The sequence below is a fragment of the Parus major genome, chromosome 14 (assembly GCF_001522545.3).
Source record: "Parus major isolate Abel chromosome 14, Parus_major1.1, whole genome shotgun sequence".
NCBI lineage: Eukaryota > Metazoa > Chordata > Aves > Passeriformes > Paridae > Parus > Parus major.
Window position 1 is genome coordinate 8,134,785 of NC_031783.1, and position 27,460 is coordinate 8,162,244.

Sequence of the window (27,460 nt, forward strand, 5' to 3'; positions counted from 1 at the left end):
TTTGGGTTTTTTCACTGTGGATAGTTACCTATTGCACAAAATACACACCCTTGACACATGTATTAGGAAAACAAATACACGAGTGATGGAGCACTTAGTCTTTATCAGTATAACTGGTGTTATCCCTAGGCATAATTATCAGTAACTAATAAAAAACAATGAGAACAAATGTACCTGTAGATTCACTTTCAATCCTAGGATATTCATCTTCTAGTGCATTAACAGCTGGCAGATCAATCAAATTATATATGTTTTTAGACAAGGTAGACAGGCCAGTGTGATTCTGCTGCTGTCGAGCTCTATATACTTGTTTCAACTGTCCTGAGATCTCTTTCCATTCTGCTTGAATCCATTTAGCCAGTGTGAGAATAGATTTAGCAACTGCATATTCGGCTTTGGCAGATTTACAGAAAGATATGGCACAAGAACTCAGCATTTCCATGGCATGTGTTGATTGACCTGCATATCATGAAAAGCAGACCTTCAGTACAATGCTATTATTTAAAATAACTCCGAAATTCAGCACATTCAGATACACCTTGGAGCAATGTATTTGTACACAGAAAATTGTCTTTTGTAGAATGACAAGCATGAAAAAACTTGTGAAAACACTCAGACAACAGCCAATGGGATGAAATCAGTTTCTAATGGTACTGCCCTATTGTGACTTCTTCAAGGTGAGGGGAATTAGCCTGGTTATAATGTAAAAAAGCTCAAGTCACTACAATATAACACTCACCTGCTGTGTACAACAACTTTGTTTTCTCAATATCAAGTTCAGGACCCCATTTTTCATCTATCTGACCTGGTGCAGACAATTTTTTAAAGTGCTGGACTAAGTCCTGTGCAGTGGTGGTTTTCCCCAGCTGAACCTCACTGCACTGGGCGAGCAGTCGTGTAGCCAGGGCGATGTTTCCTCGCTTCCGTGCAAATTTTGCTGCTGTTAAGCCCAGTTCCATTAGATGGCTTTTAATTGGGACTGTTGGTTCTAAAGGAGAGCAAAATACTGTAAACAAAAGCATTAAATCACTGTTTGACACACACAATTTCTGCCCCATGTGTCATGTACATGGCCACCAGTAAAAATGGCTTCAGAAATTTAGATGACTTCACTTCAGCCTAGAATATTTATATACCCTATCTCAAACAAAAATTATATCCATAGATTATCAGCTGGGCAAAAGATTTTTCCCCACTATAACCATTCTTGTTAGTTAACAAATATACTTGTCCCCTGACAGAACTTTTCTCCCCCATTACTTCTTAATATACCTCACATTTAAATGGCTTACATGACTGTTTGTGAAGACCCATTACCCAAAATGCTGATGTGCTCAAAAGTGAAAGTATGAGGTGATGAGCAAGTAAGGGGTTATTAGGAGAGAAGTATACAACTATTCAATACTTCAGAATGTTGTTTTTCTTTTTGACACTGTCTAGGTCACAGCACTAATCAAGACAATGAGCAGTAAACCAAGACACCTGAAGGAAAAAACATGGCTTTTAAAAAGTACTCCATCTAAATAACAGAAAAAGACACAGCTGCTGCTTTCAGCAGAAAACTGAAGTTCAAATTCTGCATTTGCTTTTTGTAACACCATAATGAGAGCTTGCACACCTTTAAGCTTTTCCATCAGTTGATTCTGGTACACTGTGTACCTCAGGGCATGCATCCATGGCCTTACATCATGCTGCTTGCATGACCTCAACGCTTCATTGAAGAGAGGTATAAGACAGTCCTGGAAGAGCCAAGAAGTTGCACAGTTGTCATGAGAGACTTCACTAAAATGCATTTGCATTAATTAAAACCAAAGATCATTTTTAGAGCAAACATTCTTATTTATATTAGTAGCCACACTTTATCATTAACTAAATGAAATATGTTTTATGTTTGATTTTGAGAGGACAACACAAAGAACTGCTCAAAATCAAGCAGAATTGTCTTCTGAACAATGTGATTAGAAATGACATCTAGAACAGCCATAGTGATTGAAGTCTGACATTTAGTTTTTAACTGCTGATGTGATTTTTTTTATTAGAATTTTTTTATGTCACTTTGAAAGTAAATTAAGTGTGTGTTAAAATGTATTCAGAGAAGAAATACCAACACTCTAAAAACCAACTATCAATAACACTCCAAAAATACTGTAAGTGAAATTGAAAGAGAGGTATATTTACAACTATGGAGAAGTCCAATTGAGATGTAGACTTATAAAAACTTAGGTCAAGGCACATTAGAAAACTCAGTGAGGTTTTTTTACAGTATGATTAACAGTTAAAACAATTAATGTATGTTTTATATTCAATATTCCACAATGTCATGGCAAAACACATGATCCAAATTTAGGCTTTAAACACACAGAATTACCTCTGATGTCAGCCTGTTGCATACAGTGTTTTCCAAAGCAGAAGAACAGTACAACTGAAGAGTGCTCAGCACAGGTAAAGACTGAGACACGGTGAGCGTGGAAAGTCTCAAAGGCCCAATAGCGATGCGGGATGTTTGCTTTAAGTACTTAATAAGATTTCTGAAATTAAAGAATCAGGACAGTCATTTTTCTTAGCTAGACTTTAAGAGTAAACAATGACATCAAAATTGCTGAAGAAAAAACAAATTCAGTATCTTTAAAAGGATGATGAGAAAGTGTTGCAGTATCATACAAGGTATGTTACAATACTTTATTATTAAGCTGACACACAAAAGTACTTAATCAACGCAAGTACTTTATAAAGTATATGAATTCCAAGTTAAACATCAGCTTATTTTTCCTCAGTAAGCTTATAAAACAGCTAGAAACTGTCATAGATGCTGCAGCTTTACACAAAGTTATGTTTAACAAACTGGAACAGGTTTTCACAGTGTATTACATTAACTCATAGCACATTTCAACTTACTCAGATATTGACTGCCACTTTTGCTCCTGTTCTATGTGGTTTGCAGCTGTTGCCAGACATACTGAACTTCTCAAAAGCTGTACTTCAACTGCTTTTTGAAGTTCTCTTGGATCAGGACTCAGCATATTAGGAAGGAGCTTCTTCATGTCTACATGGAGATGAAACAATTGAAATCAACTAGAACTGCCAAATTCTATCATGTTTCACCATCTGAGAATGTATTTTGAAGTCATTCATAGAGACAGACACATGAAGAAATATTTACATTTGCATTTGAAGTAATATTGAATTTATGCATTTATACCTATTTTTTCTTTGGATCCCCCTGCAAGCAGGTTGATATTTTCTCCTGGTAGTAATTCTAGTTGTTCAGTGCACTCAGTGAGTTGTCCAGACTCAAAGCTGCTCAAAGATCTGCAAGTCAACATGTATAGTTTTATTTTTGTATTTCTTACTTCACTCCACTTGCTAAGTATATTACATAGCAGAAAGACTCAAGACAAACTCCAAATCCTACAGAGCACTAATGATTAATTCTAAGCAAAAATCTCAATTATCACATACATCAATAAAAAGCACTAGTTCTGCACCAAATGAATTAATCCAGTACCAAAGGGAAATAAGAGCCCCTTTCTCTGAAAAAAAGCTTTTTCTGACCTGCAAGATTTCATTCCACTGCTTCCTTTGGTGCTTTTATTTTCAGGTCAAGATATTTCAGACAGAAGGATTTTACTATTTTTACCACAATCATGCAGAAATGGAAAGCAATCAAGTTGTCAAAAATAAACTATCCTTAAAATTTGAATGTCTATTCAATGACACAAGTATTTTTTCATGAATCAGAAAACTATCAAAGGTCAAGAAATAAATCCACAAGCTACAATTCTAAATTTCATTTTAAGAAGAAACAAAACTAAAAAATTCAGTAGCCAAGACCACTTCTTTCCTATACTTTTTCCATTAAATTAGTAAATTAAGATATTGTTAAGAACCACTGAAATACATTTTTATTTAAGTTGTACAAAAGGATTCATCTTCTGCTGAGTAAAGCAGAATAAATTTGGTATCTTTTTTCTTCAATGGTAGATTTTTCTTCTTGAATACTAAGCAGCCTCACCAGCCAGAAAGCTACAGCAGTTATTTAGAATTATGTTACCTCTTCACTCATCTGTAAATGCCTGGCCAAGTTTTCACCCTCCCAAGAACAAACCTTTCTTCTTTTCATGCCTCTACTTAGAAACTGACACACAATTTTTAAAATCCATTAAAACTTTAATATTTCAGTTATAAAACAATGAACTCTAAGATACTGTTGAATAAATTAATTATACCCTTACTTTATGTAGTTAAAATCTGCTTTCAGATTGATTGAGGTATTACTATTGCTCTTCTTCAGTTCATGGACCATGTTTTGCCACTCCTGAACAGCTGACCAGTCAGCAATGGAAATGTAACATTCACATGCCTTGTTACCCAGGTAGTTTATCACTTCAGGTGAAGAGTCACTTGGCTTAGTCAGAACTGTTTTTCTAGCTTCTCCTGTGAAATGAAGAAATGCTATATAAACACACAAATATATATTTTCAAACAGCAGCTCTATTACTCAAACATTACTTCTATGTCTTTTGTCAAAAAAAAAAAACTCTTACTTAAAAAAAAATCATCAAATAGTTACACAACTTTTACAGTATTCTTCCACTGACACTTGTTCTGAGAGAAAAAATAACCTTTTCAAATGAGGTTTTGAAAAAATTTAGTTCATATCTAAAGGAGCATCAAAACAGAAAAACAGAACAACTAAATTAGCAAAAAAGAAAGTTCATTTTCAAAGATGAAACAGAATGCGGCAATCAAGTCTTAGTAGTTAAAAACCTCTGAGTAATTAGTGCACTTATGATACAATCATGTCATAAACACTAAGGTTTAAGTTATGATGATCTAAAACAAACTAGATTTAAACTAGGAACTTACAGAATATTTTACCTATTACCTTTAGTTTCATTCAGCTAGACCTCAGTACTGCAAACCCTTCTATCTACACATAATATTGGTTTCAAGGGCATTAAGTGGTTCAGTTTAACTGCAGACAGAAACAGGTTTTCAGATTTCAGAGTCAGACATGACCATGGCTGCATCATTCAATGTTCTCATTTTATGCACACACATTTAAACAGTTGTATGTCTCTTAAAAAGAAAACACTGACCATTCAAGGAATGCTTTGGGCTGGCATTGTTCACACTGTTTGAATTGGCCAACTTCAGAACAGTCTTGTCAAAGCCTGTGATACAGCAATCCACTCCAGTCATGGAGCAGAGATGCTCCTGATATTCCGCAGTTGCTTTTTCAAACCTACAACAGTTCAGTAATTCAGTCAGCATCTTAAAGAACCAGGTTGGGATTTTTTTGTAAATAGACTAGATTTCAAGCATTATTTTACCCCAATACTCTAAAAGCTCATATCACCTTGAGCAAAAGAAAGGGATTAAGATAGGATACAAGTTTACTGGCTGAATTTCCAGGTTATAGCATTTGATAAAATCTTGTCCATAAAAGTTTTAACGTCAACTTCAAATCAAGTAGAGACAGAAATAAATAAATTTTATATTTGACTGTCACAATTTTAATCTGAACAAGTAGAGCTGAATACTGATTAAATACATATTACATCTCTGAAAAGCTTCACTGACTATAACTGACAAGGAAATTCATCAGCAGCCTTTACTCGTGCCACCATTTAGAAGACAAAGAAACAGAACTTCCCATAGAAGGAAAGAACATCCAAGTTTGTAGCATCCAGTTATTTGTGAAAACTTACCGCCCTTCTGCTTGCTGAGCTACAGAATTGATCCAGGAGAGACTCTTCCCAACTACAGCAGAAGACCAGACAGCAATACCCTGAATAGCTTCAGGACAGTGAAGCTCACATAATGCTTCTACCAGCATCATAATTGTCACTTCCAATTCATTTCCCTAAATCCAAACAAAAAGCATTATTTAACAAAACTCATCAAATGCTAGAGCCACATACCTCAGAAATGGTGAAACAGTATTTCATTAGATACATCTACAAGTGCTCCTTGTATCCATCCACTGCACTGCTTTTGGAAAAGCAGGGGAGCCAAGGAAAGAGTTTGTGCTGTGAATCCACAGCCTGAACATCAATGGTTAGCAATCACTGTGTGGTGGTTTTGTACCTCTGGGAGAATTCTTCAGGCAGCACAAAGTAACAAATATCTATCTAACCACCCCTGGTAAAACATTCAAGTAGATCAAGTCATGTACTGAAGAAACTATCCAACGTTTTCAAGAAGGCTTCAACTACTTTATCCACCCATGCCACCCCTGAACTTAGCTGCTAGCTAGATGAAGGATACCCCCATGACACAACCCTACTTCTCCTCATACCCCAGGTAAGCAAAGACCTCACACTACCGTTAAGCCTGGGATGGCCTCACACTAATGCAGCACCAGCTTCACAAGATTTCCACTAAATTAGAAATTGCTCAGCTGAAACTGTGAATGAACTATAGCATTCATTCCTGTATAGTATTTGACCATGTCTTCAGTACATCCTAACCTCCAATCCACAGTATCACAACCACAATAAAAAGATACAAATTAAAATGTGGCTTTAAATAACTCATTCTTTTACATAGCACTTGGTTTAGTAACTACTGATTGCCTTAGCTTACTTCTTTTACAATATGACAGTGAATATTTCTGCAATAGTCTACAGAAAAGGGAGTACCTGAGAGATACTATTATTAGTTTTCATTTCTGTGAGTAAATCAAATCCATGCCTGACTGTCACAGCAGGCTGGCCAGCCAGCAATCCAACTCTCATGATGGAAAGTCTGATCCGTGTCAGCCAATCCTGGCATGTCTGGCGATTGGTATAAAAGAACGTCCTGATAACCTTCAGAGACAGGAAAGAAGTCTCACAAGAACATTCTTCTGCACAAACCAAAATACTTAAGTACTTAAGATTGATATCAAAGGCAGAAAGGTTTCTTTTCTCCAGTTTTCAATTAATCTTTAATTAATGTAAATGGTCTGAAATCACATGCAGCATGCAAATGGCCCAGCACATCAGAAGTCTTAATATGAACTATAAATTATGTATTACTGTCACATCAAAGTCTGGTAATTAAATAGCTTATTTCAACAGTGAAAAAATGTTTTGCACTTAGAATTACACAACAGGGTATGTTGCTCATAAATAATTACTACATTTCCCAAAAAGCAATTAAAGCTTTAAGTAACTGTTACTTTATAATAGGACTGCTGACAATCTACAAATAAGGGACTGCTACAAACCAGAGGTACTACAGGCTTGCTGGATTTGTACCACTACACAAGCTGGTACTCCAGAAACAAAGCCAGGCTTAACATGTTCTGTAGAAATACACCAAAGTCAAAGCCAGAGTTTTTTAAGGGTCTCTAACTTTGTGAAGTTTTTCTGAAATTACATGGCTAAGAACTGAACAATCCTGAAAACTCTGTTCATTCAATAGACTGTTCCAAGCTACATCAGCACTGCAAGAGAGACAAACCTTGGGTGGAGAGGTAAGGGCATTGGCACATCCTTCATATGCATTGTACATCAATTTTTCCAAGTTCTCCAAATACTGCAGAAGGAGAACAAGCCTGAGCTGGTTGCTACTGTGTCCTTCATCGTTGTCTGCAGTAGTCCACTGGCTGACATCTTGATCAGGGTTTAATGTGTGGGCTGCAAGGCTCCTAATAATACCTACACATTTTCCCAAAACATGGGGAAAAAAGAGTTACCAAATGGTATTGTATTTGAATGTGCAAAGAGACAGCAATGCTATGTCTCAAAATCTATCACAAGTTAACAATAATTATGCAGCATCTTTAAAATCTGTAAGCACTGAAAAATAAAGCCATTGTGCCTCTTGCCTTAGACATGAACACCTTGGCTTCACAACCTTACCAAAACATCACATTAAAATAAAGTGTATTTTTTACCTCACCTTCAATCGTTTGAAATGTATCTTGGGCTCTCCCCAGAGGAGTTCGTAGCTTTGAAAGAACAGTGAACTGAGCTGCTTCCCAGACAGCCCACTGCCACAGCACAGCATCAGTCTTCAACAGGTTCCGAGGGATGGTTGGCTGATCTCTCTTATCCAGTCTTTGACAGCTATAGAATAACCTTTCTAACCAATTATCCTTCCTGAAAGAAAACATCAGTGCATGAACAAGTTCACATGGTAACAAGTTTATACTGCACCCACTTCATCTCCTTATTGCTCACAAACAAATCTCTCAAAAAATTAGCTTACAAGCAGCAATGTATATAGGAAAATATGCCAAAAGGTGTGTATGTAAGACATTTATAAATACTTAAAAGTATAAAAATGTTTGAAAGTAAAGCAATGTAGTTTGTAATGATAATTACAAATTTTAAACTAAATATAACATGGACTTGTTTACTAAAATTCAACATTCATAAATTTCAGTTCTACAAGTTCTTACCCAGTTCGGTGAAGGTTTCCATACAAAATAAAACTAATGACATCAGAGAAATCCTGTGGGTGGAATGTGTTACTTGGAGCTTTGCTCATGTGACTTCTTATAGCCAAAGATATTTCTTGTATTTCTGTGTGGGTACGGTTACTACAGGGAGAGAGGGAAAACAACACAGGCTATAACGTACTTGAATAAACCAAAAAAGCTGTGTAAGAGAATTACACACACACACTCTATATATACAGGCAATGACTAGCACCAATTATGTGCTTTGGTATTAATACCAACTGCTTTCAGACCTCAGGTCTTCAAGACAAATTATAGGACATAATATTGCTGAAGCTCTGGATAACATGGAGCATACAGGTATTCAGTGTTTGCTTCAAGAAGTGAGGCACAACTCAATTTTATTGATTACTTTGTGTACTATACACTGTTCTCAGACCTGTAAAAGCATAGGATAGCAAGATACCTAGAATCACAGAGGGTTGGATGAGACCTTTAAGATCATCAAGCCCAACCATCAGCCCAGAACTACCACTGTAAGCTCATGCTTTTTGATTTTGAACTAAGACAGTATGATGACAGTCCACCAGCATTATTTTTTCAGGTTAAGTATGTCTGAAGAAACTAAACCACAATTTACACTTAAGTTGATCTGAGCAACTTACCTCAACACAACATCTAAAGGAATTGACTTCAGAAGTTTTCCAAAAGCTTGTCTCACACGAGCACCACTATGGACTAGTTGAACACGACACACATCAACACACCTGAAATACCAAAACAGAAAGAGGTGTTAATACCTCCATTTTCAGCATAATTCAAGTAACATACAGAACTCTGTGCAAGTACCTCTGTAAAAGGTCATCTGGAAGGGAGGAAGACAGGGCATGGAGGCTACTACATGCTTGAAGACAAATGTTCACATCTTCCAGAAGTGCTGAATTAAGGAGTTGAAAGGAGAAAAAAGTCACTCTTGCTGGAATTAGGTAACTTCTGCACTACTCTGCATTCATAGCCATATTATTTACAGATTTTGGAAGTCAATACATCACAGAACTGTTCCAGTGCTTTTGATAAATAATTATTTGTGACTGGGAAATTCATCTACCAAAAACATCAGTGATGTGTCAAATCTCTTAAGACTGTAATTCATTTTAAGAAAATTAATTGTTTAAGTAACAGGCAGGGATCCACTTTAAAAAAAAATCATAGAACAGCATTAAGTTCTTGCATAATACAACCTTGAAGCATCCTTAAAGTAAATGAAACAAGCACAGTTGCTACTATCAGTGGAACAAGGCTATTTATGTACTTAGTTTTGAAATGTAAAAGACAGTTAAGTAAAAATATGCAGTATCTTACTGTTTGCTAAAAGTCCTTTGCAAAACTTATGAAAAGATGGGAGAGAAAATAACGGAGTATATGTTTCTGATTTCTTCATCAGAAGAGCCACTTCCAAAGCCCATGTTGTAAGTAGTTTCCTTCAAAAACCAAGAATTTAGTCACTCTACACAGTTACAGAAAGGCACTTCCTGATAGAACTTAAACTACTTCACATTGCATATCATTATCACACCACAGCTCACACTTTTTAAACAAGTTATTTCTTAACTTTAAAGATGTCCCCAGCCCTCACAGCATTTTGGTAATACAGGATGGCATCTATTGCAAAAGGATGCTTTCAGTGAGCAAACCCTTTCAGTAAAGTTTGACAGCTCTGCTTCTACTGCACAGATCTTAGGATGGTTTAAACTTTTCTAGTTTTCATGTACAAAAACAAGCAGCTACTTTTTTCCACAAGTTCACTAATCATGTTGAAAACATTCCAAATATTTGACTGGTAAAATTTACCCCAAATTTTACAAATTCAAATTACCCTGGTTTCTGAATTAATGTATTCTACTAGACAAAAAAAAAAAAAAATCCCAATTTCTAAGAAAATTTTCTTTACCTGGTATCTTGAGTAAGGTTATCCTTCTTAAGCAGTAGCCCCAAAAGGTTCAGTATGATTGAGAAATGTTTTTTTGTTGCTGTAGTTACAGTACTTATAACTGCTCCATCAAACAGAGAAGGAGAGGAAGAACTGAGGCTACTGGATATGAAATGGTCGTGCCTGAAAAGGCAAGGAAAAACAAACTGTAACTCTACCCCAAGATTAGAGGCACTTCCCTAAACTTTACAGGAGGAGAGAAAACATCAACAATCAGCAGCAAAAGTTAAATGAACACATACACAAACCACTCAATGTCAAAATCCAAATATTTTGATCTCTAGCCTAAAAGAACAAAGCTGTCACTTGCCATAAGCCCATGCAGGCCAGTAACCTTTTCTCAACTGTGTCTGGTATCCAATGCTTAGTGAAAAATCACTACAGCTAAGAATGTAAAGAGTAACAGTTAAACTGGTATATTCCTTTACTTTAACAACAGTTTGTATTAATAAGGTCTAGAATGTATTTACATCTGTTGTTTACATCTCATTACCTCTCCTAGATCTCTCAGTAAGTAAAATAGTAAATAATCTTTCTTCATTTACTTTCAGTAGAGTTCTCCCTCAGTTCTCTCTATTCAAACACAAGATTTCTAATCTGCCTTTGAATAAAAGGCCAACTTTAAGCCAGGATATGCTTTCCTGGCTGAGATACAGCTTCCCTGCAATTAATGAATGTAAAAACTAATTAAGGAAGCTTGGGAAAAAGCTTGATTGTAACAACAAACAACTATTTAATTTCATCCCTCCAACAATATATTCCATTCAGATCAGTCCATCTTAGTGCTCTTAAAATACTGCTGAATGATGAAAGCTCATACCTGGAGCAGTGTGAGTACAATGTGTAGAGCACTGCATACTGGACAGCAGGGAAGTGAACTGCTATGTCACCATGAACAATCATCAGGTTTTTACTCAGCAGTGCAAACACAGTCGGTGAAAGGGCCCACATCTATAACACAATTGCAACACAAGCACAGAAACATAAAAAGTAGGATCTTTATTTAATTGTAATTTTCACACCATTAATTAATGTCTTTTCCTTTTTCCCCACAGGAAGTAATTTAACTCTATTATATACTGACTGTTTTCTTTCCCATTTTTTAGAAGTCTGTTAAAAGTAGTTTATGGTTTTATAGGGAAAGATTTGGGAAATGTTTTCTTATGGCTGATATACTACTAAAGGGCACACTACAGCTGCTTTTATCTGTCTTGAGTTTCAAAAGCAATTACTATTATCATCTTAGCATTAAATCCTTAATAAACCTGATAAGACGCTCTTCCCTTGCAACTGCTTTTCATTATGCACCAACCAGAGATACAATCCACTCACTGTTTAACCTAAATTTTAATACTAAAAGTTTTTCTAAAACTTAGGAAGTTTGGAGGCAAATATGATCATTTTAGTTACACATAAGTGTCCTACTAATGTAATACATTAATTTTAATTAATCAAGTATTTTTTACACTTACTGCATGAACTATCTGTTGAGTTTTTACTCACCCCAATTAATGAGTTTTTAGCATTTCCAATAGTACTTAGAGCACTGAGGTCAAATATAACAACAAACTTGGCATTATCCACATTGGATATAAGCTTCTTGAAAGAGTCATGCTGGATTTCGGAACAAGCCTCAGGAAGATGTAAACTATGGAGAAGACTATTTAAAGCACAGGTCATTTCTCCTAGAATCAACCTGTAAGCAGTCTCCAGAACAGGAATGTTCTTCAGGCTCAATACAGCTTGGTATACAGCAAGGGCTGCTGCAACAACCTTGAAAACATAATTACAGCAATAACTGATTAGAACAAATCATAAAATATACTAATCAGCAACACAGAATTTAAAATCACTCTTCTTTATCTACGAACAGCTTAGTCTGATACACATACCTATCTTCAATTTCCTGTACATCTTACTTACAGAATCTATTAATCATTTTCTTGATCATCCACCTAATACACTGAGTATCAAAGACAGATGAACTAAGGACTTCTCTAACTGTAATACTGGCAAACTTACCTATTTCTTATCAAATCTAAATGCTAAAACCAAGAAGTAGCTATATATGCCTTTTCAGAAGTTTCAGATACTCAGTTAGACTAAAACACATTTAAGATGAGCTGTGTTTACAGCTTAATATATTCTAGGAAGTGCATGAAAGCTGTTGGAATACACCTGTAAAAGTTACTCTTACCTCTTTCTCCTTATGATAACGAAGAACAAGTAGTTTAGACTCTGGTATAAATAATTTCTCTACAAATGATGATGGTAGTTTTGTATTTATTTGTTCAACAATCTGGGGATAAAAACAAAAGTAACTGTACCTGAATTTTTAACTAATTATTAAAGATTAATCAAAATACTGTTTTTCTAGTCCCCCACAACAACAAAAACATGTACAAACCAGTGTCAACAGATTCAGGACTGAAATGACATAGTCAGTGCCACAGGTCTGACAATTTTCCATTTGATCTAATCCATAGGTGATGACCATGTCACAGTGTATGGTCATACTGGGATCCAGGCTGCCAAGCAAAACCCCAACACACTCATTGGCAGCTGTAAGCACAGCTTCAGAGAAGAAAACTTGGTTTGCTGCAGTCACACATCTCATTACTCTGTACAGAACCTGCAAAATTAAAAACACAGCAGAGTTAAACTCCATTAAAAAGAAATGGTATTTAATTGTACTCCACCCATTTCACATCCTGTCCCATCACCTACTCTGCAACTTGGTCAATTCTATTCTGAATAACGTCATCCTGGAATTACACTTCAGGAGTGTAAGAAAAAACAAGCTTTCAACTGCTTTGTTTCCAATTCAGTTAGAGAATTTAGTTAGAGACCTACAAAACTTACATTCGTTATTGACAGTTCTGTTCAATTCCAACTAACATCAACAGAACTCCCCTTGCAAAAGACAGAGGAGTTTTCTTGAGCTTTCAACACAAAAATCCTCTGCAGATTAAGGCAGAAGTTACATAACTGTCTTGTCTTCAACTGGGAAATCCATACACTTATTTTCCCAAGAAGCTGTGTACCTCACAAAATTCTGCATGGGCATAAATTCCAGCTGTGCTGGTCATCCAGTAACCACAAGACTTTGACTGCAGGAATTTTTATCTTATCTCCTCACCCAGTACAGAACTATAGCAACTACTTAACATATTATATAATATTTATTCTGAATTTACACCATCCTATACTATAGAGCTAGAGAAGTTTGCTATCAGATATAATAAATACAATTTCAACAGGAATAAAAACCATCACATTTTATAAAATCAAACTCCTATCTACAGTTCAAGTTTCTACAGTGACATAATTATCTGAATAAACAGTAGCATGGTTTCAAAGATAACCAGCAAACCCAGCCACATGAAATGCCTAAAAAGGTTAGTTTCTGATATGACTCCCATATGCCACTATCATGATCCATACTTTAATAAAATTATTGTAGCATATTTCTTGGAAAAAACATACTTACTCAAAACTGAGAATATACATATTCATGTAACGATCATAAAACCTAAATAAACTCAGTCAATGGCATTGCTATATGGTGACAAAACAGGTGAGCAACAAAGGAAACAAAAGCAAACTGAGTCCTTACATCAGTTACATAAGCCTCAGTAATTGGTGGTCCTCTGATGGGGCTGAAGCGCTCCCCAATGCTCCTCACCACAGTGCTGAACACCCGCAGAAGTGCGGCCAGTTTGGGCAGCGACACCGAGGGAGGAGGAATGTCCTCATCTACTGATTCCCCAGAAGCCACGTGGCTGAGATCCTGCAGCACACAACGTTTATGTATCAGCACACATCATTAACTTACACAAGGGTAACATATCAAAATAGGAGATTTTAAATACTTATCTCTCTTCCAGACATTAAACTGTGCAATCCAATTACAGATGTATTTATCCATTATCTCTTAACTACACACACATACGAAGGTGGGATATAGGCACACAAAGACAATGAGAAGTTAGAGTAGCAATGAGTTTAGCCACTAAAACAAGTACTCAGACTGTATCTTGTAAATTAAACTTACGGCTTATGAAGTTCCAGGTCTCTGGAACATGATCATCTGTATTGCTGCACTGTTACAACAGTTGTCAGCACACTTCTACCACTCTTCCAAAAAATTCTCATCCCCAAACTAGAGTTGTTTGACTGGCCATTCCCACCACACACACAAACTATGTTGATCTGGAGACCAAGAGTTCACTAAGAGACTGCTCCATGCCAGCTGGCACCAGTGCCTGGGAACATTCCCAGAAGTGCTGATCTCATTAGTAGAGCTGCAGCCTTGGTCTACCCCACTGTGAGATAAACACACTGGCTGGAAGCACCTCCTCCATGTTAGCACACGTTATCTTAAAACTCTTCCGTGACTAAGAATACACACATTGACCAGAGCAGCAGCCAGCTTGATAAGCAGTGATTTACTGCTCTGCCCCGGGAATCCTAAAGCTGCCCCAGCAAAGGCCCTGGTAACAGAGAAGGACACTGACCAAATTATTGATTCTGCTTTGAGTGAAACTAATTGTCCTCCAGGCACAATTTTACCTACAGGACCTGCATATTCACATATACAATATAGTATAAACTACCTATAAGTATATATTCATATGAGCATATACACCTTAAAAGACAGCACTCCCCCCACCAATGCCAAAGCTTTTCCTTTAATGACAGCATCAGATAAACTTCATGCCCTGTTAACTAAGCAAAGGGTACAAAGTCAAAATTAAGTACATTAAATTAATGTAATCTAGTTTTCCATCAGTTCCTGCTGCATGATTTCCTGCACCATATAATCTGCTGCTTTATTTTAAAAAGACAGATTTATCATTAATCTTTTGAAGCACTAAGATTTCCTCTCTTCCCAACAATTACTAGTTATGAAACACTCTGAGGTTGGACAAGTAAAGAAAACACCAAGGAAAGACGATGAATTGTCTTCACATCAGCTCTTCAAAAATAAAAGCATTCCTGTTTTGTCAATTGTTTGTAGTTTTATTACAAGACGATATTCTCGATCAACAATGGCTAAAGGCCTGGTTGTGATACTAATTAAATAGTTCATGAGTATTTGTGCAGTTGGTCATTGTACATGACTGAAGTATAGTCCATGATTTGGTCCTATTTTCACCAGGAAACCCATGTAATTTAATTTTCTACAGAAGTAATAATATAAAAATCGGAGATAAAAATCATAGCTGTGGATTTATTAAGAAAACCGTAACAGTTAACTCTTGTATACACCCATAAAGTCTTGTTTACCTCAGCATAAGCTTCCATATCTTCCAAAAACTGACCCAAGAGTGTGGTAGAAAAAGTTAGATCAGCCACCCAAAAGGGTTCCAAGCTCTGCAGCCATCCTGTATAAAAATACCAAGCCAATTAATATAGGGTGACATATAATCATTAAATTTTAGTTGCATATTGCTGAGGGAAAAGTTGCTGAGCTAAGAGGTCATCTACATGAAAATACTAACACTGGATGTTTTTAAACTAAATGTAAATTGTATCTCCTTCTTCTGTCCTTCTGCAAAAATCATTTTAAGGTTCAGTTCTGCCCCACAGCAGTTAAACAGCAAGGATAGAACCTAGGACTATGACACAAGAAACATAATAAACTTGCTGTGAATAACTCCCAAGTAAACTGATAAAGCTATCGGAAAAACTTCCCCATTTTTCAAATGCCAGTACAGTATCTTTACCACAAAGATTTTCTAAAAGTACTTAGGAAAAAATGTATCCTTTCACACAGGATATCCTAAGATCTATACATTTATTAAAGATGGGTATAATATTGCAGAAAACAACTGGTGTTTAAATGTACCCTGAATAAATCACCCTATTTTTCCAGACTTAGCATAAAATGGCAAATGGAAACTTGCTAAAAAAGTTAGGAACAAAGTATCTAGCTATGTAGCCAGAAATTCAATTTGGTTTTATGTCAACTTCTGTGTCAGTAGAACCAGACTGGTGTAAGTAAACCCCTGACATCTGCAAGCCAGACCTGGCTCAGACTCTCCATGAGCTCCTCTGGCCAAACTTACCAGAGACCTGTTGTGTCAAAGAAGGTTTCTGAGTGTGATCTATGTGCCACCCAACCAGTATGTCCACTGTGTCCTGGAAAGCAATTGTGAAAACAGAGTCTTTACTCAGTTTGCTGCACCAACATTTCTACTGTAGAAAGAAAATAGAAAATATAAAGAAAGCTTACCCTAAAATTGGTGCTGAAAATGTGTGGGTAGCATCGAGACACCAAAAGGATGCACTTGACACACTTGCACAGTAATTCTGGTGTATCAACATTTTCTAGGATGGACTGCAGGCTGGTCATTACAAGCTGAAAAGTAAAGCAAAGCCACCAGACATTTCACTTCATTAAAAGGTGAGAGAGAACACATTGTAACAAACTATTTTGATTCAATCAACAGAACTCCACTTCTGCAGGAACAAAATGTAAAAAGCATCACATACACTGAATGAAAATTATCACTTCAAGGGGCATTTGCTTGATATTGGCAGAGCCAGGGAACACTTTACTTTAGCTCTTCAGCCACAGAAAAGCTGTGAGTTATTTTAAGCCCCATTTCTCCTATGAAGCTTTTTGGCTCTGTAAAATAGCTATTAAATTTGAGCACAGACCTGGTCATAGCTGTTCTACACCCAAAATAATAAACCCTAGAATCTGAACATGGGGACTTCATCTTGTCTGCACACATCCTACTCCTTTCTCAGATCTATCCACAATTCCAGTGAGAAATTGTAAATAGGAGGTAACACAAAACAATTAAAATGCTGGGTTTTGTGTACCATTCCACTTTAGTTCTCTTTTTGGTCTCATCAAGATTCTTCTTCTTGGATCTGCCATAAATACTAGTAAGTAGCATCAAAATATGTATCATCCTCCAAAGACTTGTCATTCTTTCCTAATGTAACCAGAATCAAAGAATCCCATTCAGTCAGAAAGTTTCCTCCCAGTCATAATGATATTTACTTATTATGTCAATGTAGCATTACTTACTGTTCACTCCAGTTTAAAAAGTTCATTCAAGCATTGCACTGAGAAAATCATTAATAATCACATTTTAACTTGTAGTCTTACCTGCATTAAAGATGAAAATGCTTTCTTTTCTCCTACAGTCTCTAGTGCTTTGTAGGTTGCACACAAATAAAGAAGTTTAACTTCATCTTTTGTGGATGAACTGAATTTGCTAAAAATCCATTTAAAGATCTTCTCAGCCTCGTAGCTCAGAGAAGCACAAAGAAGGCCAAGACAGCAAGCTCCTTCCTGTCTCAATTCCTGAAGCAATTTGCTACTGTATTTTTGAAAAGAAAAAAAAGAAACTTGGGATCTCCAGCCATGACAGCAGAACAGAAGCATAAACAAAATAAAGCATTTTCTAGAGCAAAATAAAATATATGCAGAAATGAAGCTGCTTCTCTCCTACTTATTGGCAAAGCTAAAGTAAAATTCTAAGAAATATTATTTATATGGAGTAAGTCAACTTGAATAAAAGTATGCAAATGTGCTGTTCTACTTGCAATACAACAGCCAATGGAAATAATTCTTAATATGCAGCTGACTCTGGGAAACAACACTGACCTAAGCACCTAAAAGCCCACACAAACCTCAGCATCCTCTTCATACACTCTTAATTGGATGTAAGTGAGACAGCTTGTGGAATAAGTTATTTCATTTTGGAAGCTACACCTCCAGTGCAGCGCACAGCTCCACCAGCTGACTGAACACACCTGAGACACCACACTAGCTACAGCATCAAAGCCACACTTGTGCCTTCACATTCTGTCCAAGGGAGGTGTACTCTAGATAGCCCAACAGGATTGTTGATATGCCTAAGAGTCTTTCCCCTAATTTCATTCTGTTCCTGCAATGGGACACCCATGCAAAACTGACAAATTCATTTCTCTCAACCTTTCCCCTCTGTATTTCAAACATAATGCTGTCATTATTTTCCCCTTCAGAGTATTTTTCCGGCTTACCTTTCATTGAGCACATCATGAATGGCAGTCAGGATATTATCCAGTTGTTTAACAAGTACCTGCAATAGAAGATACATAAAAGGCATAAGCAAGTAATTGCCCAATACTGCCTTCACTACAGGTCCTGTTTATACTCATTAAAAGACAACACTGCCAGCTCTCCTTGCCAAGAGAATGCCATTGTGCTTGCCATGGCCACTGCAGACTAGCATGAACTATATTAAGCAACACTGCAATGTTATCCTAGATGTTATATTTGATATTTATTTACAGTAGCCATGAAAATACTGGCAGCCTGCTATCAAAGTCTGTTCCAAGTTTAGTTCTTGCTGATAACATTACATCACCAGGGAAGACTCATCACACAGCTCGTGAGTAGCATCTACTGAAGACCAAACCTCTAATACTAACAAATCAATTGTATCACAGGAAAATTTAATGGAAAACATAATATAATCTGAAGTACTGAAGTTTCTACTTAGGCAATCCTTAATTTCAGTGAAATGGAATACAATTTTGGGGATGAAGCATTATTGGTGAACCAGTGCTTCTCAGTAAACATAACCAGAAAGACTTGTTATCCTAATATGCACATTGAAAAATCACACATTAGCTGCAACTGTATAACATATTAACAGGAAGTTTTCTTGACAAGTTAATAAAAAGGTTTATTCTCTTTTCTTCAGAAAGACATTCCTCTTTAACACAGTGGATGGTACCCAATTTTTGTTTAAAGTTTTGAGCAACATTACGCTTTACAGAGTGGAGGGATAGAGATCCACATGCTTGACCCCTCAGAACTCACAAGGGCATTTTTCAAGTGTTTCTGGCACCTGCAAGACAGGCTAAAAATGAAAAAGCAACTCTATGATTTAGAAGCTAAAGCAGGACTCCATTAAATAAGTGACTGACTTCTACTACTTTACTTTGAACTAATATTTCAACCCTGAAGATAAAAGGAACTCAGTTAAACTACACTAAGTAGTGTAAAGACCTGCAGGAACTACTGCTAGGTTAAACTCTGTCCATTATGAAGCTTTGGCCTTGATATCACTTGACACTTATTCTCATTAGTGAGCTCAGAGAAGCTTAACCAAAAGTTTCTCAGTGACAGCCTTTTAATATCCTGGCCACTAACAAAGTTTGTCATCACTGAGTTAGACATTAGAATGGCAATTTCAGTATATTCTGAGATACCAATAAACCTAAATAAAATGCAGTAACAAAAGAAAATTTAAAATGGGGAAAACCTTAAGGAGAATAATGGAAGTAACTAAAAAAGTAACCACAGAATAATTGTGCAAAGCATTTCTTCCTAAACCCTTGTAATAAAAAGAGGAAAGATGAAGGGTTATCTAGACTTGCATAAGGGTTGCTTACACCTAGGTGCACAGACTAGAACACTCACCATATTCAAGTCTCATGTCCTTTGGAAAAGAGCACAGTTAGCACTGGTCAATTAGCATACAATGAGAAAATAAACCAATTTCTTATAAATAAGGACAGACATAGATCCCCACAGCTAAAGTATCAGAGTATGGCTTGCATATGAGTGGCAGGATATTAAACCATCACTTCCTGCTTTTTCAGTACTTGGAGAACTCCTAAGCTTTCCAAAACAGCAGGGGAGATATGTCAGACAATATGCTCTTTAATATTTCATTTTGAAATACATAATATTTAAAATTTATACCCACAGTGGGATACTTCCCTTCCCTCATATCCCTAAAAAACACTTGACGACATTAGAGACTTCAGCAACCCACCAACAACCCTAAAGATGTAATGAAAACAAAGATTTACTTAGCTCCCTTCCCATGGAAGGGGAATCCACAAACAGAGCTGTTTAGTTAGAAAGCTGAGTGGCTCTAAGATGAGCTGTTCACAAGACTAAACACCCGTGTATTTTTAACTAAAAATACAGAAACAGTTTTTGAACAAGACAACACTTACTTCCCTGCTTCTTTTCTGAGGGATCCAGAAGCTATTACTAAGAGTAATCAAAGAAAACCACACACATGCCACGTTAATTCCTGCAGTTCAAGCATTCAATTCAGCTTAAGGCAATACATCCTAGTAAAACATTTCCTGAATTATGGAAACAAGACAGACAATCCAGGAATACACTCTCTTTTCTGTACACAAGATAATCCTTGCAGACATATCCTAATACTCAGATTTGAAAAAAACAGTTTTATAAGAGGAGAAATACCCAATGCTATACTGACCAGTTTGTTTTCTGGTTGCTGAATGAATTCTTTCAGTTGCTTTACAGTAGCCAGTCTTCGGTCTCTGTCGTCTTCCCGAGTAATCCTCCGAAGAAGATTTGACAGTCGAGACTCGTCAGAATAAGACAACGGTCGCTCTGGAAAAAGCAATTATTTCTTTTTTCCTACAGCATTAATCAACACTACTGTATTGTCCAATATGTGTATGAGTGGAATCAGTAACTCATAATAGTAATTTGAGAAAACAATTAAAAATAAATCCTGATAGGTTTTCAACTTTCATAAAAAGGAAGTTAAATGTAAAATCTAATTTAGCTACCAAAATATTTAATTTTTTCATGTGGACAGTCCAATATCTGTGTTGAACTCATTCAGAACTAAGCAGAACCACCCTACTTTACACAAAAACCTGGACTTAGTTCCCTTCTACATAAAGATAACTAAAAGTGTGAGGTAAAATTAAATCAGACTTCTGACTGAATAAACAAAAATAATTCAAAAAATTTTATTTCAAGAAAACCTAGTGGAAAAAACAAGCTGCTTCCTGAAGCAAAGAAGCAGACTCAAGTTCAAGCAATTACAAAGAAACAGTATTTTCTCTCTGATAGGTAGCAGGGTTCTGCTTTGAAAATGAAAATAGATCTGCTCTTTTTATTGAGGAACAAAAAGCCCCCAGTGTGAAGAGGGACCTGGCTGTTCACTTAGCAGATCATAATGGGGGAGAATGAACACCTTCCTAAGAAAACACCTCATTAAACCTGGCCAATAGCACTCCATACCAGACAAAGTCACAATGCAGTTTACCTGCTTTAGGGACCAATTACCTATGAATTCATACAAATAATTAATTTCCCTCGTTTGCAAAAACTAAGCAAAATTTCTTTCAATAAATTTAATTTTACATGTTTCATGGTGGTTCAAATCCAGAGGATTCATGTAACATGATGAGACTTTCTTAGTCAACATTACTTCAGTGAGAAAATCCAAGACAGGTACAGACAGCTTTTTGCACTACTCTGCTAGACATCAGTCATCTGATGTGACTAAAGCAGCTTTGTCTTTATTCAGTTAATAGCTAATCTACATTGGCATTACTCCCCAAGTGTCAGCTAATTGTCAAGTCACAATTATAACTTTAAGAAAGAAACAGAACCAAAAAACACTAACCAGCAACATGACTGAAGCTACACTAATCAAAGCACTAGTTAACAAATACCTGCAACATCCACTTAGTGAAAATTCACCAAGGTCTCAGCCACATGCTAACTCACAGAAGACTATTTTTAAAACTGTTTAATGAATATACCAACAAGAACACATCAAAGAATTTAAAACCCAAAATCTTGTTGTAACATTATCCCAGTGTATTTTAAAGAAGATACATGAAAAACCAAAATGACTTGCTAAAACCTACAACAATGAAGACAGCCAAGTTCAAAAGGAAACTCTTGAAATTTGACATCTCAAGGAGAAAAAACATACAAGTCATAGGGACCAACTTCAATCATCCAAAATTATATATCCTAACCTTTTAGGGATTAAAAAGATGGTCACATACCCAGGAGAACAGTCTGAATTAACTATTATTTAGTACTGGCAAAAAGTTTTTTTACTGGAAGGGTTTTCTATTTCCTCTACCATAGAAAGACACAAAAAGGACTATAAAATATAAAAATAATTTTATATTAAGACACAAGAATATGATTATAAAGTCTGAGTTTAACCCACTCCTAAAATCCCATTTTTGAAACAATCATGTCACCACTTACACCTCAGTTCTTCCACCTGCAAAGCACACTGAACATTCTTTTTACTCCCCTGAAATATTAATCCTTGAGAAGAAACAGTCTGTCCTCATGTTTGTAATGTGCCTGGCATAAAGCAGGCAGTTTTCACCAGTGGCTCAACTACTACTTATACTAAGTGATGCAATAAGTGACAGTGCTTAGTCATAACGTTTCTATTTTCATTCAAAAATGCTTGGAATAACTTCTTTTCTTTTTTTTAAACTGTGACTCAAACCTCAAATAGTGAGAAGAGTGAAGCCTTCTTCCTCAAAAACACAAGCCCAGCATTCCTGCACCCTCTTGAAACTCCAAATTTGTTCTTGCTGCATCTCCCAAGACCTTGCCCACATTCTTAGGATGCTTCCAGCTCCTCCCTGGCCTCTATTCCCCAGCTGAGCAAGAGGGAGCACAAGCAGTGGCAAGCTCGGGAGGACACACAGAGTGACTGAGCTGGCAGAGGGTGATCACTGCTTGTCCTGCAGCCCAGGGAGAACAGGGAACAGCTGAGCTGCTCCCAACCACTGCTGCTCTTCCCACACTGGGGCTCATTGATTACCAACTTTTTAGTCAGGCATCAATCTGCAACAAATCTAAAATAAGTTCTCGTTCTTAGAGATGTCTTTGCCAAATCTGGCTAACCTAAGTAAGGGTTCAAAACCCATCTAAAGGAAATAGAAAGATTGACAGCCTAAGCCAGGTAGCTGAGACATCTGCCAAACCTATGGAGGAAGTATCAGCACAAGGAACAGTAAAACAAGATGATAAAACAAGTTTTCATCAACACCATCTAATCACGTATCAAAAAAAAAATTCATACAGACTGCCTAACCATAGTGAACTTCTCTTCATATTCTGAACACAAGAAATGTTGCCAGAAGAAATATCCTCTTCCCAAAAATCAGTGATGTCCTTACCCTGTGATTTCCTCATGTCTTTTGTGGCTAAAGCACGATTCCCATGCGGAACACTGGTAAAATCAGGATTGGTCACATTGTTAACTCTCAGCTCTTGCCCCAACGACTTCCGACCATAAGTATTTTCCCCAGATCCTCCATTGACACTGTAGCCACCTGTGGACAGACCAATGTGACATTAAAAGAGGCTCTCAGGCCACATATTCAGCAAGGTGGTGAGTTGTGAGTTACTCAATTCATAAGCAAATTAGCTTCCTTTTTTCACTTCCACATGCATCCATGTTTTGTTATATCCTGTAAGTTTCCAGGTCACAGATTTAGAACCTCATCTGTCCTTTTTTGAAGTACAGGAAAAAAAACACTATTGCCATGAAGTTTAACATCAGTTTTGTTGCATTTAATGTTTTCTTATTATTACTTTGACATGAAAGGCTTCGTAAAATACAAGGTCAAATTGCTAGTACACATGACTAAATACTTTTACTTACCTGCTCCTTTATACAAATGAAATATCCATTCTGTTTTTGCTATGAATCCACCACACAGGCTAAGTAAAATGGCCAAGAAAATAAAGTTTTTGAAATGACAAATATTATCTGTTTGCACAGATTGAACAACTCTCCTTAAACATAAACATTTTCATTAATACTGGTCATCATCCTTAATTAATCTCAATCCTACATTCTCCCACTTAAGATACATCTTTAGTAACCATGAAAATAAAAGCATAATTTTGAGTAATTCAATTGATCTTACTCCTAGATCCACAAGAATAACCATACTCAAATGTTGAGACTGGAACTTTTCCAGCCTGCCACACCACTTTGAGAGGCTGGTTCTTCCCCTCAATACTGTACAGAAGTGAAAATTCTCCCCTGAGCCTGCTCAATCTGTCATTCAATGTATTAGAGCTCACGTCCAAGGAGGATCTCTCAAGTGCCTTCCCTGTCCAAGACAGGGAAGAATCAACTAATAAAATTGAACCCAGAACAAAAAATACGCAAGATTTCTTTCAGAAAAGGTATTTCCACAAGTCTACCTGCCTCAATATATAAAAGATTGTCTGGGGAAAAGGAGAGGTGGATCCCCATATGAGGCTGCCTAATGAGACTAAAGGATTGATAAAAGTAAGTTCAAATGTTGAGGTGAACCTGGACCTTAGGAGATGTAAAGAATGTTTCTTTAAGGCAAATCTTTTGATAAAAAGCAGATACTAATCACCAGCATACATTTCTGTGCATTCCTATACAGATGGGGCTACCCTACCATTACAGAAAACCCTGTGCAAAGTCTCACTTGTAATTGGTTAACTACAATTACAGTAAAGATAGTTTGTGTCTATTTAGATTTACAACAATATTTTTTACAGCTCAGTTTTTAAACATAAACTAGCAAGCATGTCACCTTCACATTATTTTGTCAGAACAAACCTACACTGTCCTATGAAGGAAGTAACTTCTAACAGGAATTAATGCATTTGAGTCTGACCATAAGAGTCACATTCTTGGAGGTTTTCAAATCAGAAATACTTCCAGAAGTTATCAATTTGTAACTAATTTTTATTATCAACACCAGAAATGGGGGGAGGTGGGTAGGGGGTGTGTGGAAGCCAGAACAGAAATTCTCAAATGAAAATTCCATGCTGGCAGACTCCAACAGACTAATTGAAAAATCTTAGTAAACAAAGAAACTATTCTGCATCTGTAAGCCTACAAATTTCTTCAGTAACAAAAATGAACTAGAGATACCTGGAACTTGGTTTTATAGTTAGAATATCCTAATCACCTCTTTTCAAGTCACACCTGAACAAAATAGCACAAAGTGCTGAGCTAGCAGAGACATGCCCTGCAAGATACAATACTGAAGGGAGAGCCAGGTACATTTTTCTTCTCAAATAACACTTTCCCAGCAACTTCACAAATTACCTTTCTGAATTTGTCCAAAACTTACTATTTCACTGCACTGGCAGTACATTCTTTAAATACTAGCAGCCTTCAAATTATAAGAACAACCTCCTATGCCAGTCTGTGTTAAACACAGTACAACATTCCACATTAGCAGACAAACAAAAACACTCACTTCACATGCAGTTTCTCTACTGAAGTAAAAAAAAACTTAAGGTTCTCAAACTATGCAGATAAACATGCTTCATGCATCTGCCACCTACTAACACTACCTTCTAACTACAAAAAAATTAATCTGCTTCCAGCTGTAACTTCGCCAAAGATATAGCAATTATTTACAGTCAGTCACAGGCCAGACAAGTGGGGGGAGTTCAAATACTTTTCAGGTTCCTAAACAAAAACTCCCACATGACTATTCCTGTGCAGTTTTTTCTTTTCAATCTGACCTGCCTGAGGATTTACACAGTCAAAAAGTGACTCCACAAGTAAGAAATTCTCCAAATTGATATCGGTATTTGGCAAATACAGAAAGAAAAAAATATTTTCATAAATACAGAAAATACATGAATCTGACTGTTTAGCTATTTTCAATAGATAGTATTTCCACCCTAAAAGTAAAAACAACAAAAACAAAACCAAACCCAGTAAAAATGTATGAATCACACATCACATGATTTATATGAAGTCAGACTGAGGTACATGAAAGTAGAAAATGCCACTAATGATAAAAATATAGATCTGATTACTAAAGAAAGGTTCCAGTTTGGTGCAGTAAAGCTACAACAGGCAACAGATCAGCATACTAGCCCACTTAATCCAATACCAGAAGTACTAGAGACTATTCAGGAAGAAATTGCAGCCTGAAGACCAGACACGAACAGAATATTATTCTTCAGAAAAAAGTACTTTATCTGTTCACACATTAAGTCTTCTCTTGCATTCTTCTCCTAACACAAGTGCATTTTTTTCTCAGTATTCACATCAACCACAACATTTCTTTGATCTCTGACAAATCTCCCAAAACAGTGATACTGTGGCAATGAGACAAATCAGCTGCCTTTTTTGGGGGGAGAAAAAAAACCAACAAAACAAAAACTTCTCCACCATTTCAGTTTACTGCCTTTCCCTGAATGTCCCCTCACAATCATACATGAAACAGCAATCTGGGTACCTTTTTCTTCATTCTGTATGTCAGTGTGGACTCTGATATCATCGTGTCTTTGCCGAGACACCACAGCTGAATTTGAGGGTTGTAATCCATAGGAGGCAGAACTGCCCCGATCTCTGGATGAAGAATATTTTAAATTGTCTTGGTCAGCTGATGCACTGTCAGTTCTACAAAGAGAAAAATATTTTTTTTTATGTAGGGATATAACAGGAGTGGGATCCACATTCACTTATAAATACAACATATTTAAATTACAATCCCAAATGTATTTCCCTGCGTCAAAAAAGTTGTCTAACCTGCTGCTTAAAAAGTGGCCTTAAATTCACATGGGAATGGGGAATTGACTCATTATCACAGCAACATGCAAAGGAAATGTATTCTAGTGTGCCAGTGCCTTTTCTTATGACCTTTTCAAGTCTCTTCAGTTGGATGTCTCTACAAGGAAAAAAATTACTTCCCAGAGGTAACAAAATACAACTAGGTCCAGGTATGTACCACAGCTGGATGATACAGTGCCTACCATTTGTGAAAGTCATCACTAACCCACAGATGAACATTTACATAATATGCCATGGGCCTTACTGAGCAACATGAACCCTCTTATTAGAATGTAACTGATTATCAGCACAAAAATCACAAAGTAAGTTTTTACAAAATAAAAACTGCAAAGCAAGGAAGCAGGCTTTACTGTGAAAATACTGAAAGGTAAATTAAGAGCTGTGATCCTGACAAGTAAATGTCTACAGATAAAAGGCAAGTTTAAAAAATCTGCATTAGGTTTAAATTGCTCCCATATCAGAAAACTGATATAGCCCAGACTAAACTTTTAAGGAAAAAGATTAAAATTATTAAATCAACTCTTCTCCCTGGACATACTAAGTGGTTTTATTTTTAAAAATACAGGACTTTAATAATCTTGCACGCATGAGACTTCAGAACACAAACTCAACCAATCACTATAAATGCACTCTTACAAGCAATGATGGGGTGTTGACATTAAAACAAATAAAGCAATACCCATGCAAAGGGAGAGTCAGCAGAATCACACTCAA

At 36.4% G+C, this 27,460-nt stretch overlaps 1 protein-coding gene across 2 annotated transcripts in view; it reads right to left on the reverse strand.

The window, feature by feature from the left end:
- SMG1 (SMG1 nonsense mediated mRNA decay associated PI3K related kinase) overlaps positions 1-26,571 on the reverse strand; it is a 50,404-nt gene extending 23,833 nt beyond the window's left edge. Inside the window, exons 1-30 of one of the 2 annotated variants that reach the window (XM_019008273.2) lie at positions 26,412-26,571; positions 23,337-23,492; positions 20,636-20,772; positions 18,408-18,466; positions 17,509-17,722; positions 16,621-16,746; positions 16,454-16,526; positions 15,672-15,769; positions 13,999-14,172; positions 12,790-13,014; positions 12,580-12,681; positions 11,886-12,155; positions 11,203-11,333; positions 10,344-10,505; positions 9,755-9,873; positions 9,242-9,329; positions 9,058-9,159; positions 8,393-8,533; positions 7,891-8,090; positions 7,450-7,646; positions 6,645-6,812; positions 5,712-5,866; positions 5,100-5,245; positions 4,233-4,434; positions 3,200-3,309; positions 2,896-3,043; positions 2,369-2,528; positions 1,619-1,739; positions 740-988; positions 175-459 (exon numbers count right to left, since the gene is read on the reverse strand). In XM_019008273.2, the coding sequence (XP_018863818.1) occupies positions 175-459; positions 740-988; positions 1,619-1,739; positions 2,369-2,528; positions 2,896-3,043; positions 3,200-3,309; positions 4,233-4,434; positions 5,100-5,245; positions 5,712-5,866; positions 6,645-6,812; positions 7,450-7,646; positions 7,891-8,090; positions 8,393-8,533; positions 9,058-9,159; positions 9,242-9,329; positions 9,755-9,873; positions 10,344-10,505; positions 11,203-11,333; positions 11,886-12,155; positions 12,580-12,681; positions 12,790-13,014; positions 13,999-14,172; positions 15,672-15,769; positions 16,454-16,526; positions 16,621-16,746; positions 17,509-17,722; positions 18,408-18,466; positions 20,636-20,772; positions 23,337-23,352 (4,378 nt within the window). In that variant the 5' untranslated portion in view covers positions 23,353-23,492; positions 26,412-26,571. Of the gene's footprint in view, positions 1-174; positions 460-739; positions 1,007-1,618; positions 1,740-2,368; positions 2,529-2,895; positions 3,044-3,199; positions 3,310-4,232; positions 4,435-5,099; positions 5,246-5,711; positions 5,867-6,644; positions 6,813-7,449; positions 7,647-7,890; positions 8,091-8,392; positions 8,534-9,057; positions 9,160-9,241; positions 9,330-9,754; positions 9,874-10,343; positions 10,506-11,202; positions 11,334-11,885; positions 12,156-12,579; positions 12,682-12,789; positions 13,015-13,998; positions 14,173-15,671; positions 15,770-16,453; positions 16,527-16,620; positions 16,747-17,508; positions 17,723-18,407; positions 18,467-20,635; positions 20,773-23,336; positions 23,493-26,411 lie in introns of both variants that reach the window. The other variant, XM_019008272.2, reaches the window with a different exon arrangement.
- Between the last annotated feature and the right edge of the window lie 889 nt (positions 26,572-27,460).